General features: G+C 38.3%; 1 protein-coding gene across 1 annotated transcript in view; it reads right to left on the bottom strand.

The window, feature by feature from the left end:
- The window catches only part of lrp1ba (low density lipoprotein receptor-related protein 1Ba), a 237,947-nt gene that overhangs the window by 192,024 nt on the left and 30,225 nt on the right, over positions 1-15,698 (bottom strand). The window contains exon 2 of the mRNA XM_079593787.1: positions 4,880-4,993. Coding sequence (XP_079449913.1) covers positions 4,880-4,993 — 114 coding nt within the window. The remainder of the gene's footprint in view (positions 1-4,879; positions 4,994-15,698) is intronic.

Raw genomic sequence — 15,698 nt, 5'->3', positions numbered from 1 at the left:
GACCTGCCAGATACAATCTCAGCCTTATATTCTAAAGTGGTCTTTCCAGGCCTCGTGATGAACAGTCAAGCCAGACATGCGTCACCTATACGCTCCAAAGATGTCTTCATTGCACAGGTCTTCAGGGAGCAGAACGTACCGAGGAAACAGATTGTGATTTTAAAGGAGCGAATGAGTCCAGGCCAGTCAAGAGAACAGAATGTAACATAGAAACGTTGTCGTCCAGTGCATCAGATGTAGAAAAACAACTTAAGAAAGAGTCAATAAAATCAGTGAAATTAGAGGGCTCAATAGATCTTCATTTGCGATAATTAATGATGCTAGAAGAGGAAATGTTTATGTCAGGCAGTTCAATATTAAAAAAGATAGCAGATGATCAGACAGCCCTAAATCAGAGGTGGAACCATTAGAAATCACAAGGTCTAGTGTGGCCTTTGTTATATATAGTTCACAAGCTGCTTCAAATCAATGCACTCCAATAAAGGTATTTTGTTATTGTAAAGTATTTTATGTCCATGTGGATTTTAAAATCCCTAAAGAGTTCTCTCAAATTTGAGGAAGACAAATTCTGATAAAAAGTCTCTATTTGTCTTTGGAGGCCTGTAAACTGTAGCTAGAGTTGGGCGCAGAGACACTCAGAACCAGACATTAGAATGAGTCAAACTGAGGAACAGTGATACACAACACTCATACCAGGAGGTCTACCTCCGAGTAAAGTCGCGGGAGATCCAATAATCCGTAGCCGGCGGGAGTAAGTTCATTAAAAAGAATACCATCGGACTCTTCGTGCCATGTTTCAGTTAAGCACACAAGGTCCAGTTTTTCTTCTGTTAGCTCATGTTCCCCCAAAGCGTTTTTAGTGTTGGCGCTTGTGAGCGTTTTGGCAAGGCCAGCGTTTTTTTTTCAGTTGAGACGCTTTGCTTGTTATGATACAGAATATCAGAGGAAGTGTAGTATCTTTATATTTGTACAAATAATTTGTTTCCGTATTGTTTCTATGTCGATACAATATAAAGTATTTGCTCTCGCTCTTGATAAAAAATATATATTTTGTTCCGTTATTATGCTTGTTTATATATCATCTGTTGACGTTGTACAAGCAGAATGTGACAGTTGGTCGGTGTTGTATTTGTCCCGCCCCCTCCTCCACTGTGATTGGACGACTGGGTAAAAAGTGACAGTGATGAGCGCTGCTTTTTACCCCAAAGTTGAACGCTAAGTGCTTACACTGTAAAAAATGTGGCTGCGATTAGTTAAAATTTGTTGAGATAACTTAAATATCCAACTTAACCAAACTAAACTTAAGTTAACTAAACTTTATATTTTAAGTCAAGCTTGAACACATACTTTTTAAAGTTGAAACAATGTTGGATTTTAAGTTGTGCTAAATAATCGCAGCAATTTTTTTTACAGTGTAGTTTGAAATATTCTAACATATCTGCAAAGTGCATATTATGTCCTTCACCAAATAAAAGTGTCCCTATGTTCAGCAATAATAAATAAACAGTGCATTTTAAGACATTATTTTATATAGATATATGTTTAATGAGACATGTATAAATAATGAGATGAGTTAAAAATAAAAGTAAAAAGTTGTACGTGTTGTTTTGTATTGTTACACTGTGACTTAAAAAAAAGTAAGTGTTCGTGCTGCCTTACAATTTTAGGTTTAGTTAACTCAAATATTCAAGTTGTCACTAAGGCTATGTTCACACTGTCAGTCTAAATCTGATTATTTCTATAGTTCTGATTGGATTTTAATTGGACATGCACAAAAATTTTGGATTTGGACTGACAGTGTTAAATTAGCCTTAGTACAAATTCACATTTTAAGTTGACTAAACCTAAAATTTGAAGGCAGCACAACTTTTTAAGTTGAATTTAAAAAAATGTGTTATAGTGTACATGTTGTTTTATTGTTTGTTATACATTATACATACAAGTTATAAATGTTGTTTTTACATGAATATAGCATATAAAAACATTAAAAATGCATTTGTATTGCACAAATGCAAAATATTTGTTTTTTTAATAATTATACATAATCAAATATTTATATCAAATTACAATATATAAGGTACAATACAAATTATAATGTATACAATAAATAAATAAATATTCAATGTAGGCTATATTGTAGTGATTTTACGTTTGAAGTGGATGCGTGTAGTTTACATCAGTTTTTAAGGTTTCCAAACATAGTTATGAATGGATTTGGATGGATCATTGTTGTGGCCTCCCTTTGTTTCAGCCACTGCTCAATTGCATCCAAAATTTCCAAAATAATTGTTATGGCGGTTGGCTCAAACCTTAGGGATTAATCTCATGATGGCATGGGTGCAGGGCAGAAACTGCCTGTGGACCAATGAGAAGTCCTGTCCTTCCTGTTCTTAAGATGTCTGTAAGTTGTCCTATAGCATCCTTATCTGATAGCGTGGGAAAGTTTGTTTGTGTTAGTCCAGCAAGATCCAATCAAATTGTAGCAAATTTTTGTCCACTGTTACAGACAGAGAGGGGCCCGGAATGTGCTGTTCACTACAGTATTATGTGTAAAAATATATGTTAAAAACTAAAAAAAATAACCTCTTTAATGCTTCTTTCTTTCTATTTCATTCATATCACAGACATGTCTAATTCTGCTTCTTTTTATCACTTTGAAAATGGATTATGTACTAATCTAGCGTGATTAAGGGGATGAATATGAAGAGAATGGCAAGTTGGAAAAGCACAGATGGTCTTCCACAGACGAGAGATGACAAACTGATCAAAGGAACCACAGCGGCACGTTTGTTGATGTGCAATGATAAAAGCCAGTGACGAGTTAGTCTATGCAGCTGCTCATCCTGTACTGCGAAGACAATATACACTATAAAAACATCATATTTATTCAAATGAGCTCTGCAATTGGCAAACTGTCAGGATTAATGAGCAAGGGCCATTTATTTGCCAAATTCTGACAGGAAAAATAGCTTAAAAATAACGATTGTACTATGTTACTATGTTTTTTAGTTTTTTTTAGTTTTGCCGAAAGGCAACTGACCTCAACTGTGATTTCCTCTGATCTCATAAAAGCCTTGCCAGAAATATTTCTTCCAGCACACACTGAATTTCAAAAGATATATTGCGCATATTATTTTAAAAAGATAATTATGCAGCCTGTCATAAGTACAAAGGCTTTCTCATCACTTTATCCTCTCAGATTCGGCGCATTTGAGGACTGCACCGTGTGGAAACCGCACAATACTCCAGGTAACAATTCCTTCAATTAATGCTTCATGACATCTTTTATCCCAGGCATTGAGCGCTTACCATTTCTCATCCAGCAATATTTATGAGTGCATTTCCCAATTTTACTGAAGCATTTCGGAAACCCATTCATTTTGTAATAGAAATGTCAAGTGCAATTGTTTTGAGTTGAAAATCTCATTGACGTCGTTCAAAATGGTATGTAACTTTGCAGAATATCTCTTCTTCTAATAAAAATAAAAAAAGTTTATTTATGAATATGTAGCTTATTAATGCACTTTTGATTAGTTTGTGGCCTTTGTGATAATGTAAAATCTGATTTTGGTTTTCAAAACCCACTTGGAGATACTCAGATTCAAGCATTACGGATCTCTTTATTTGGGAGTGAATATACCATAATGCGTAGATAGATAGATAGATAGATAGATAGATAGATAGATAGATAGATAGATAGATAGATAGATAGATAGATAGATAGATAGATAGATAGATAGATAGAACAACAGACATTCAGACAGATGGATGGATGGATAGAATGATGGAACGATAGATGGAACGATATGGATGGATGGATGGATGGATAGATGGATGGATGGATGGATGGATAGAACAACAGACATTCAGACGGATGGATGGATGGATGGATGGATAGAACAACAGACATTCAGACAGATGGATGGATGGATAGAATGATGGATGGATGGATGGATGGATGGATGGATGGATAGATAGATGAATAGATATAACAACAGACATTCAGACAGACATTCAGACAGATGGATAGAACGATAGATAGATAGATAGATAGATAGATAGATAGATAGATAGATAGATAGATAGATAGATAGATAGATAGATAGATAAAACAACAGACATTCAGACAGATGGATGGATGGATAGAATGATGGAACGATAGATGGAACGATATGGATGGATGGATGAATGGATAGAACAACAGACATTCAGACAGATGGATGGATGGATAGAATGATGGAACGATAGATGGAACGATATGGATGGATGGATGGATGGATGGATGGATGGACGGATAGATAGAACAACAGACATTCAGACGGATGGATGGATGGATGGATAGAACAACAGACATTCAGACAGATGGATGGATAGAATGATAGAACGATGGATAGATGGATGGATGGATGGATGGATGGATGAATAAATATAACAACAGACATTCAGACAGACATTCAGACAGATGGATAGAACGATAGATAGAACGATAGATAGAACGATAGATAGATAGATAGATAGATAGATAGATAGATAGATAGATAGATAGATAGAACGATAGATAGAACGATAGATAGAACGATAGATAGATAGATAGATAGATAGATAGATAGATAGATAGATAGATAGATAGATAGATAGATAGATAGATAGATAGATAGATAGACAGATAGATAGATAGATAGATAGATAGATAGATAGATAGATAGATAGATAGATGGATAGATAGATAGATGGATAGATAGATAATATTATACTATTTTAAAATATATGTAAATTATTACATACAATGAAACACATATTCATGTTGTATTAGTTTAGATAAATAGTTTAGATGAATGAAGTAATTAAATGGTGAAATGTGATTTGTTGATGGACTCACATATCGCTGGTGTTTCGTCGGAGCCGTCGGGACAGTCAAGTTCCCCGTCACAAAGCCAGCTCTCGGAAACACAGCTGCGTCCGTCGCCACAAAGGAATTCCTCGACGTCACATGCTTGAGGAAGAATGGAGAGATGACATGGGGAAAGAATGAAAAATGAGAGGTCATGAATAAGATGTTAAAGTATGTTTCTCAAGTTTGTGTTGAGTATTAATGCTGAATGTGGGTTGACAGTAAAATGACAGATATGGTGTATGCGAATGAGTGGTACTCTACAGTTTTAACTTCACAACCATATACAAAAATATCTCAATGTCTATATACCCAAAGAACTCTAGTTCCTTAATCCCTCCCTGTTCTTCTATTCTGAACGACGTCTGAAACTTCATTTGTTTGCACTTCTCATGTGTATTGCCTCTTCAAGATGAATCGCTTGTTGTATTCCGCCGCTTTGGATAAAAGCTTCTGCCATGTGAATATATGCAAAAAATAAATAAATAATAGTTCCATATACCAATTCTGAATACATTTCCTCAGCTTTAAGTGAGTGCGGTCTTATCGTCTGCTCTCCTCTCTCGCTAGTTCAAAGAGAACACATGTTCTTTCATTCACCCAAATGCTTAAAAACCAATAGCCTCAAGTAGCAAGCAATCTTCTAAAAAGTGCACGCTTTTTTTTATTGCTCACGATGCATTAGAGCTTCATAAATAACCAAATAACACATGTACTGCATGAGACGCTTCACATCAGCCTAAACCCAAACAATCCATTTGAATTACTTTCTGGCCTTATTTGCATTGCCGTAAACAATCCCAGAGAGAAGCAGCAGGGACGGACCCAGCAAAGTGTAGAGATGGATTTCGTGCACCTGACGCTTGAAAGCAGTTGAAAAGGAGCGCAGGAGAAGCTAGGGGCCTTTCAAGCTGGGAAAAGTAAGCGCATTTCAGAACGCTGTGAAGATGGGATGGTAATAGAGGAGCGTTTGCGGCCCTCCTGCTGAGTGGATGGGCAGGACGGTTTGATGCGTGAAAGCAGCGTGCGTTGTGATTACAACGAGTTTCGAATCACTCTGGCGGAGATGACAAGGAAAAGCTCACAGTTGAGACGGGAAGTTCAAAAGGAAACGTCCTGTTCGTTTGGCCCTGAGCGCTGATGTACACGGAAACACGTATTGGACTCGCGCTCTGGTAATGCGAAGAGTCAAAGCCAATTTACTGAAACGGCGAACAGCCTTTAAACTGAAAACCTGTAAACGGTCTGTTTATGGTAAAAAGCAGCTGAGATGCGAGTGTTTGGTTCAACAGCATCTGCTCTACAGCATGTTTTAAAGTCCCCCTGTAGTCAATCATTATATTCCTTAAAACTCACTTCATACCTTGAATGTAACTCTACACCCTTGCCTCATTTAGCATTTGCAGGTCTATGAATATGCAAATGAGCCCCGCCTCCACTCACTCGCTCACACCAGCGCAGAGATCACTCGTCGACGTAATTGGTTAAAAGGTAGTTTGTGACGTCAAACACCAGTGATTTCAAACCGCATTTTTATGACTGTCTTTGGTTCGCAGCAGTTTTAAGGAGAAAATACCTTTGCACATGATTTGTCTTAAAGCATATTCAAAACACCACATAGACATATAAACAACATTAAAAGCTTGATTTTCATCACAGGGGGACTTTCATCACAAGGAAAAGCACATTTAAAGTGTTTTAACTACTGTATGTCATTCACTGGCAGTGACATGGATTTAGCATATAGCTCATTATATGTCTGCACGTTTTATATATACACAGTGGATAAAAAAAGTCCGGAATGCAGAATCCCTGACCACATTCAAAAGACAACTGAAAACTCATCTCTTCCGTGAGCACTTGACATAAAAAAAAAAATAAAAAAAAACCTCTCCTTTACCCTCCCTTGTTTTTGGCTTATGCTACTCTGAGCAATTCCAGAACTTTGGATTTTGAGCACTTCTTGCGTTATTTTTGCTTCTTCACGATGACTCGCTTGTTGTAGTCCTCAGTTGTAAGTCGCTTTGGATAAAGGCGTCTGCTAAATGACTAAATGTAAATGTAAATGTAAAAGGTTGCTGCCTTATTTTTTTTAAGTACAATCCACTTTATGTTTAAGCCATGTCAACTTATATTAAATTTACTTCTTTTTTTTTAAAGAGTTGAATCTCGTATAACAAAGTTGAAAATTGCTTAACTTGTAAAACGTAACATATGTTGTCTTAACTTGTTAAAAAAATGTTGCTGCCCTACATTTTTAAGTACACTCAACATAAGTCATTTTAACTTAAATGACATTAAACTGACTTTTAAAAAATTAGTTGAATCTTGTAAAAAAGTTGAAAATTGCTCAATTTACTTTGATGAGTTAAAGCAATGTAAAAACATATGTTGTCATAACTTATTAATCATATAATTTTTTGCAGTGTAGTTGTCGAAAGTTGAAGAAGCTAGCAGATTTCATAGAAAATCACAGATTCTGATTTTTTAGCTTCGAAGTTTGATTCCATTCCATGGTTTCATATTAAATCTTTTATGTCACTTTGAAAAAAAATTGTTACATTATGGAAGGAAATTTGGATAGAGAATGCTGCTTCAGTTTCAATTTACAGTATTGCGCAAAGTCATATATTCCTTTTTAAGGCTTCATTTGTCCTCATTATACTGTAAGTGAAAACAATCTGTTCTATTCTCATTGAAAATCACAGTCATGGCTGCCATACACATGCAAAAGACACATAATAAATCCTACCCATAATCCTCAATCTCAGATCATAATGCTATTCATGTCTGAAAGAGATGGAGATGCATTAATACTGAAGTAAAAAGGAAAAAAAAATCAATGCAAACATTAAAGACGAGGCCTTAATTTTTCCTCCCAACCTCTTCCCATTTCTCTCCGCTATGGCAGATTATAAAGATATTATCTCACACAACACAAACCAGACCCTCTTACCTAAAACAAGCTAAAACACACACACACACACATAGAGAGAGAGAGAGAGAGAGAGAGAGAGAGAGAGAGAGAGAGAGAGAGAGAGAATTTCTCACTAAGAAAACATGAATAATTCATCAGCTTATCTTAAAATTCAGTGTGGCTTTCTCACACATTATGCCTAATGTGGTTCTGTTCACAGCCCTCCGCCACTCCGCGCCTGCTTGTTTTGTTCCTGGGAAAATACTGCATGCTGAACGCATCCTGACAGCTGCTTTGGAAATATATTTTATGGGAACGTGTGAAGTATGGTCGCATAAGGATATGAAACCAGCTCCAATGACGAACATTCACACCGGCAGTGTTTTGGCAGGTATTATGATGAGAATCTCAGCACGACTCAATTGTTTGTCAATAAACCGAGAGCGATTCTAGGTTGGATAAAGCGATGAAGTTCTCAAAGCGACGTTCTGGTGCAGAGTAGGCCTGTTCTGACATGCTAGGAATTGCGTCATTCACACATAGCACATTTATTGGACAAAATATCAATGATGGGAACATGGGATCCTGACTGAATCGACTTTTCAGTGCTTGTCCTATAAAGAACGCTCCTCCGTATGGTGGGCGTCCTTGTGAATCGAGTGCTATTGACCCATGACCAGGCATACGGAGGAAGTTCTCCATCGCTGCATGTGCCAAGACTAACTGTCTTAAAGGCTATTAGCTACTTCCACTCATTTTTGTTTCCTTCTACTTCATTTCAACATGCATTGACTATTTACTTTACCACAAACACACACACACACACACAATTACATTACGTCCTTAAAAAACATGGAACAAATTTTCTTTATGTATTATGTATGCATTATTATTTATCTTTTATGACACCTTAAAGAAATTTTAACAATGCATTTGGTCTGAAAAAAACAAGCAAACATACTCTCAAAGTCATATACAATGACAGGAGATTTAAATAAATGTTACACCTGAAAAGACTTGTAGTAATGAACTACGACCCAAGAGTCCCAAAAACAGACAAAAAATATTAAACAAAATGATTAATTAAATAATCCATTACAACACTTATTTATTATTGTACGGTGAAGTTCTATATTAAAACAACACCAAACACAAGATATATATGGTCCATATAACTCCACCAAAATAATATAGTATAATAGCATAATATAGCCTATAGTTCGTAAACATCAACAAAAGCTCACGAAACTCTTCAATTCCACAAACAACACAATAATAATAAAAACAATGAAAAATTGAAAAGAGTTTCCTTCGCGTACTGACAGCAACGTTGTCAAACTGAATAAAAACATGGCATTATTCATGCCAGGCCAGTAGTTGGCGATGTCACTTTGTAAAGAAACATTGCATGCTCATGACGTCACCATTTTCACAAATTCGCATTTACAGGATACAGTTTTCGACTTAAAACAGAATACTTTAAATGTGTTTTGAAAACGCAAATTTTTGAAAACGTTATGCAAGTTTTTGAAAATGATAACGTTTTCAAAAGTTTGCGTTTTCAAAACGCATTTAAAGTATTCTGTTTTTAGTCGAAAACTCTGTCCTGTAAATGTCACCTAAAACACTTCTAATTGGCTATTGCATTCAAGAAATAAACAGATATGTTTGTGATTGGCTACATTGCCAAATGCTGTAAAAACATTGTAAATACTAGAAATCTTTGACGATCTCTATAGTGCACAAACACAAATCCGCACTGGATCGTTTGCCAAATATGCTATTATTACAAAGCAAACTGATCCCAGACCAGCAGTTATGAGCAGATTTTCCTTCTAAAAGCAATCAGAAGCAGCATGAGACATGTTCTCCAATTTCATCTTTTTTGATGCCACATTTCAAACTGCACAGTAGCCTAAAGGCATCTTTTTTTTGTTCATCTACGCAGCTGTGAAACATTCGTCAGGATAATCTTCTACCGTTTTTTTAACAAGGTGAATGTGAGTGACATTTAATGAGCGCAGGCATATCCTCATCCAAATCTGGATATTTAATTACACGCCGCTGTTCCATCTACCTGCCCTCGCGCTCTAAACATTAACTCCGTCTCCCGCCGTACGAGATCAGCGTCGCCCGTTAGCTTCATCAGCGTGAGTGCAGATGATGAACGGCTCCAGCCATTGTGCCAAAGAGATGTTTGCAATTTCTCTCTTGCGTGATTAATCAATCCTAACGTGCACAAGCTCGTTCAATTACGCCACGTGCGTGGGGCCCATATTGATCGTTTTATTAGGCTCTCTGCCAGCTCTTAATTATGAAATATCATTCGCGGTTGCCATAGAGATGTGACACGGTAATGAGGAACGAGTCTTGTGCAACCAAACTTCTGGCAGGAAAAATCTAATTATTTAAGCTGACTTTAAAAACAGAGCAGGAGTTCCCTATTGGACACCAAAGCATGTCTGCGACGTTAATGCACTTTTTTAGCGCGGTACTAACTCCACACAAACCTAAACACAAAGTTTTGTTTGTAATCTGATAAATGGCTGATTCAATTTTAGACAAAGGGTTGAAAACTAGGAAAAATCATATATAAAAGTGAACAAAACAGAGATGAAGAGCATGTAGCCTAAAATACAAATTAGTATGTTGGACCCAAAAGTGTGAAACCATATTGCAAATCAGGCATTTTGTTATTTAAACCTGTACATAAAAAGGTTTTAGGACTTTTAAGCAGAAATGTTTTAATAAAATAAACATTTAAAGCCAAAAAACACGCCCCATGTCTGCCATTGGTCAGTAAAACAAATAGCCCCGCCCCAAATTCACAACATTGGTTGAATTTAACTTTGGCTTGAAATGTTTATTTTAACAAAACATTTCTGCTTAAAAGTACTAGTTAAAAGCTAAAGAACACGCCCCCTGTCTGCCATTGGTCGGCAAACAGCCCCGCCCCAAATTCACAAAATTGGTTGAATTTTTCTTTAGCTTTTAACTACGTTTAAGAACCTCTGATAAATTTTAATAAAATTAGTAGAGATGATTTAATGAATGAATTCATAAATGAATGAAGCTAAACATCACTGGTGGTCTCAGACTTTAGGATGCCACTATATATGCAGTGGCCTAAAAAAATCACTGTTGGATATTTAAATTCATCATTTAAAACCTAAAAAATATTTTTGTGAAAACAAATTCTTAAGTTGTATTTTCGGGTGCCACTAGTTCTGTTCAACCGATTTGAACATGCCATCTGAAAGCTGTTTTTATGCTGTAAAGTGAAGGTGTATGGAAAAAATGTGATTTGCATAAACTAACCCGTTACTTTGGAATTTCATGTCATCTCTGCATTTTCAGGGTCAATCAAGCTGTGCTCGGCTGAAAGTCGTCATGAGCTTCACAAACACGCTCTCGCAATAACCTGCAACAGCTTTTAGCACCAAAAACGATGTGGAATGAGACGACGAGTCCTTGGGTGCTCTTTTATCATTACAATCTACATCAGAGGGCATTCTGGGTTTGTGAAGTGACAAGATCCAGCCTCGCCAGCTGTCTTCATTCTACGAGCCGCCATTTTAAAGTCTGAAATGCTCTTCTCTTATCGCAGATGTCACCACAAAAACCTCTGGCAAAGGCTCCGAAAGAAAAGAAAAAAAAATCCTATGCAACGTTTTTGCATCCGTTGTTCTAAGGTTTGATCCATTTAATCAGATATCTGAATTTCTTTTATCTTCACACAATCAGATTTGCGAATGAAACATCCTCTTTTTTGCCCTTTCTTAGATAAGTACTTCCTGTGCCTTCCTGTTCGCTTTAATAAGTGCTCAACATTTGCGGATTCCGATTGGCTGAGTCTTTGTGAACTCAAGAGACCACCTCGCTTCAGTTTCCAAAACGTTTCTACATCGTACGGTTTCATAATGGGGCAAGATTAGCATAACAGAGCAGCGCTTCACAGTATTTCACTCTCGCTGGGACATCCTGAGTGGAATGACTCTGCTGGAAGAGAAAACAATTACTTCATTTAATAACATGTTTAACTGGCCTTTTTAAAATATTTTGGGAGAAAGATTTAAGGTAAGACATATTGTGAATAGTGTTGCTAAGTATTAAAGCTCAGTGCAGCTGAGCTACGGAATCCGATCTCATATAGTGTTAAATAAGGATTTTTTGTTGATTTACCATTTTCACACAAAACAGACAAGAAGAAGGGATGCAAGTCATTTCTTGAGACCAGAATATTGTAGGTTAAACTTGGGCCAGTAAGTAACCACCTTGCAACCCCCCAGAGCACCATGGTAAACACTTAGCTACTCAAAATGCATTAGAAACCACATAATAACATGGAAAACAACCCCAAAGCACCTTAGCAACCCCTTAGCAACATGCTAAAAAAACAACATGGTAAACCCACACCTTATCAATGCCACAGCAACATGCTAAAAAAACATGGTAAAACAACACCTTGCCAAATCCTCATAGCAGGATGAACATTAATCATGTTCCAAAACACCCTACAGTATAGTAACAGGCAAAAAAAATAAAAATAAAATATAGCTGCAAGCAGCGATTACGGGCCCAAGCCGGTGGCACCGCCACCCTGGTGCCTTTAGTTACACTAAAGGCACCGGGCTGGCGCTGCCACCGGCTTGGGCCCTCCATCGCTGCTTGCAGCTATATTTATTTATATATTTATATATATATATATATATATATATATATATATATATATATATATATATATATATATATATAAAAAGCCGCCACCCCGTTGCCTTTCGGGTTCCTGTGCACGACGGGCAATAACGTAACCCCGCTTTGACTGTCGAGAAGAAGTCTGCTTTAGAGCTTGTATCAGTGTGAGTCTTTCTGCTCCCCTCCAAACACACACAGAAAAGGGGGGGGACTCACATTAGTTACATCCATGTGATCGCTCTCTTACAACAAACACGCTACTGAAGTTTCATCAAGATCAATAAATGTGTGAAGACGTTATAACAGATCGTGTTTCTCTTTACTCGCCATAATTTCGTTTCCTCGCCACGGCCAAACTGTTCGAGATATCAAAAATCCGTCAGCAATTTAGTATCCTCAATGTCTTGTCGTCAGGCTGACCGAGTTTGGTTGCGATTGGATGAATTTTCTAGAAAGAGTGTTTCAAATTCCAGGGGCATGTGTTTTCATACCACCCACAATAGCCGACTTCCTGTTGGGCTGGCGTAAAACTTAGAGCACGAAAGTTGTTCGGCCCGATGAGATCTAAATGTGTACCGAGTTTCATATTATTACATGCAAGCGTGTTTGATATACGGACAAGTGTTTGAATCCCATTCCAGGGGGCGCTGTCGAGCCCCCCTGCCACACCCGGGTACCAGCTTCAGCCTGGCCCTGATGGCCGCGGGTTCTGACCTGTGTGCAAAATTTCAAGAGTTTTCGAGCACGTTAAGGGCCCCAAAAGTGCCCGAGATTTTGCACACAGCAGAGAAAGGGTTAAACTAAACTAGCCCCCCTCCTCACACACACACATACACAGATCCCCCCCTCCCCTCCCCACCCCACACAGACAGACACACACACACAGAATGGCAGAGAGACAGAGAGAGACACAATTCACATTCAAACCACAATATCTGACTTTCTGTTGGTCGGAGCTAATGACTGTAAATTAGAAAGTTGTTCGGCTTGATAAGATCAATATACACGCTGAGTTTTGTAACTGTAGGTAAAACTATAACTAAGTTATAACACACTTTATGCATCCTTTTTTAATCATAAATTCGTTTCCTCGCCACGGCCAAACCGTTCGAGATATCAAAAATCCGTCCGCCATTTAGCATCCTCCATGTCTTGACTTCATGCACACCGAGTTTCGTGGTCATCGGATGAATTCTCTGGGAGAAGTGTTTCAAATGCCAGAACATGCGTTTCCATACAGCCCATAATAGCCGACTTCCTGTGGGACTGGCGTAAAACTTAGAGCACGAAAGTTGTTCGGCCCGATGAGATCTATATGTGTACCGAGTTTCATATTATTACATGCAAGCGTGTTTGATATATGGACATGTTTTTGAATCCCATTCCAGGGGGCGCTGGTGAGCCCCCCTGCCACGCCCGGGTACCAGCTTCAGTCGGGCCCTGATGGCCGCGGGTTCTGACATGTGTGCAAAGTTTCAAGAGTTTTTGAGCACGTTAAGGGCCCCAAAAGTGCCCGAGAAGTCCCACACAGCAGAGAAAGGGTTAAAATAAAGCCCCCCTCCTCTCTCACACACACAGACACTGAGAGAGACTGGCAAAATTCCCATCAAATCACATTCAAACCAAAATATCTGACTTCCTGTTGGTCGGAGCTAATGACTGTCAATTAGAAAGTTGTCCGGATCGGGGAGATAAATATAGATACCGATTTTTGTTACTGTAGGTAAAACTAATACCCCATTTTTGACTAAAGGTGGCGCTACTGAGCCCCTTACCACGCCCGTTTCTGAAACTGTGCACAAGTGTACTAGGCAATAAATGTAAAGTGTCTGTCGAGTTTCATGCAATTTGAAGTATGCTAAGAGTCTCAAAAACTTTAAAAAAGAATATTAAAGTTTGATGAGTTGCCATGGCGACAGTATTAAAGATATCAATAATCCTTTCACAGGTCTACATCTGCCGTGTGTTTACATTATACAGATGAAGTTTGAAGCATATCGGTAAAAATAAGAGGGTGATTTCAAAGCATTTTGAAAGTGACACACTTCCTGCTGCCAGTTGATGGCGCTATAACTTTGACTCACAATAGTCACATCCATGTGATCGGCCTCTTACAGCGAACACAATGCTGAAGTTTCATCAAGATCAGTTAATGTATGAGGATGTTATAACACACTTCCTGTTTCCAATATTCGCCATAAATTTGTTTCCTCGCCACGGCCAAACCGTTCGAGATATCAAAAATCCCCTCGCAATTTATCATCCTCCATGTCTTGACTTCATGCACACCGAGTTTCGTGGTCATCGGATGAATTCTCTGGGAGAAGTGTTTCAAATGCCAGAACATGCGTTTCCATACAGCCCATAATAGCTGACTTCCTGTTGGACTGGCGTAAAACTTAGAGCACGAAAGTTGTTCGGCCCGATGAGATCTATATGTGTACCGAGTTTCATATTATTACATGCAAGCGTGTTTGATATATGGAAATGTTTTTGAATCCCATTCCAGGGGGCGCTGGCGAGCCCCCCTGCCACGCCCGGGTCCCAGCTTCAGTCGGGCCCTGATGGCCGCGGGTTCTGACATTCGTGCAAAGTTTCAAGAGTTTTTGAGCACGTTAAGGCCCCCAAAAGTGCCCAAAAGGTAGTAAAATAATAATAATAATAATAAAATATAGCTGCAAGCAGCGATTACGGGCCCAAGCCGGTGGCACCGCCACCCTGGTGCCTTTAGTTACACTAAAGGCACCGGGCTGGCGCTGCCACCGGCTTGGGCCCTCCATCGCTGCTTGCAGCTATATTTATTTATATATATATATATATATATATATATATATATATATATATATATATATATATATATATATATATATATATATATATATAAAAAGCCGCCACCCCGTTGTCTTTCGGGTTCCTGTGCACGACGGGCAATAACGTAACCCCGCTTTGACTGTCGAGAAGAAGTCTGCTTTAGAGCTTGCATCAGTGTGAGTTAGAGGATGGATACCCGACCCGAGCCCGACGAGACCCGCCGGTACCCGACGGGCCGGGCCGGGTTCGGACAGATATTTAGAAATGATGTTCGGGTTCGGGTCGGGCTCGGTCACATCAGCACGATAAGGCATTGAACATTTTAAATTTAAAACAGCTTATTATGTAGGTAGCCGATGTGCCTGATGCTTTCACTTGATGCAA

This window comes from Phoxinus phoxinus, assembly GCF_949152265.1.
Source record: "Phoxinus phoxinus genome assembly, chromosome: 20".
NCBI classification, from domain to species: domain Eukaryota; kingdom Metazoa; phylum Chordata; class Actinopteri; order Cypriniformes; family Leuciscidae; genus Phoxinus; species Phoxinus phoxinus.
This window is presented reverse-complemented; position numbering and strand designations above follow the sequence as displayed.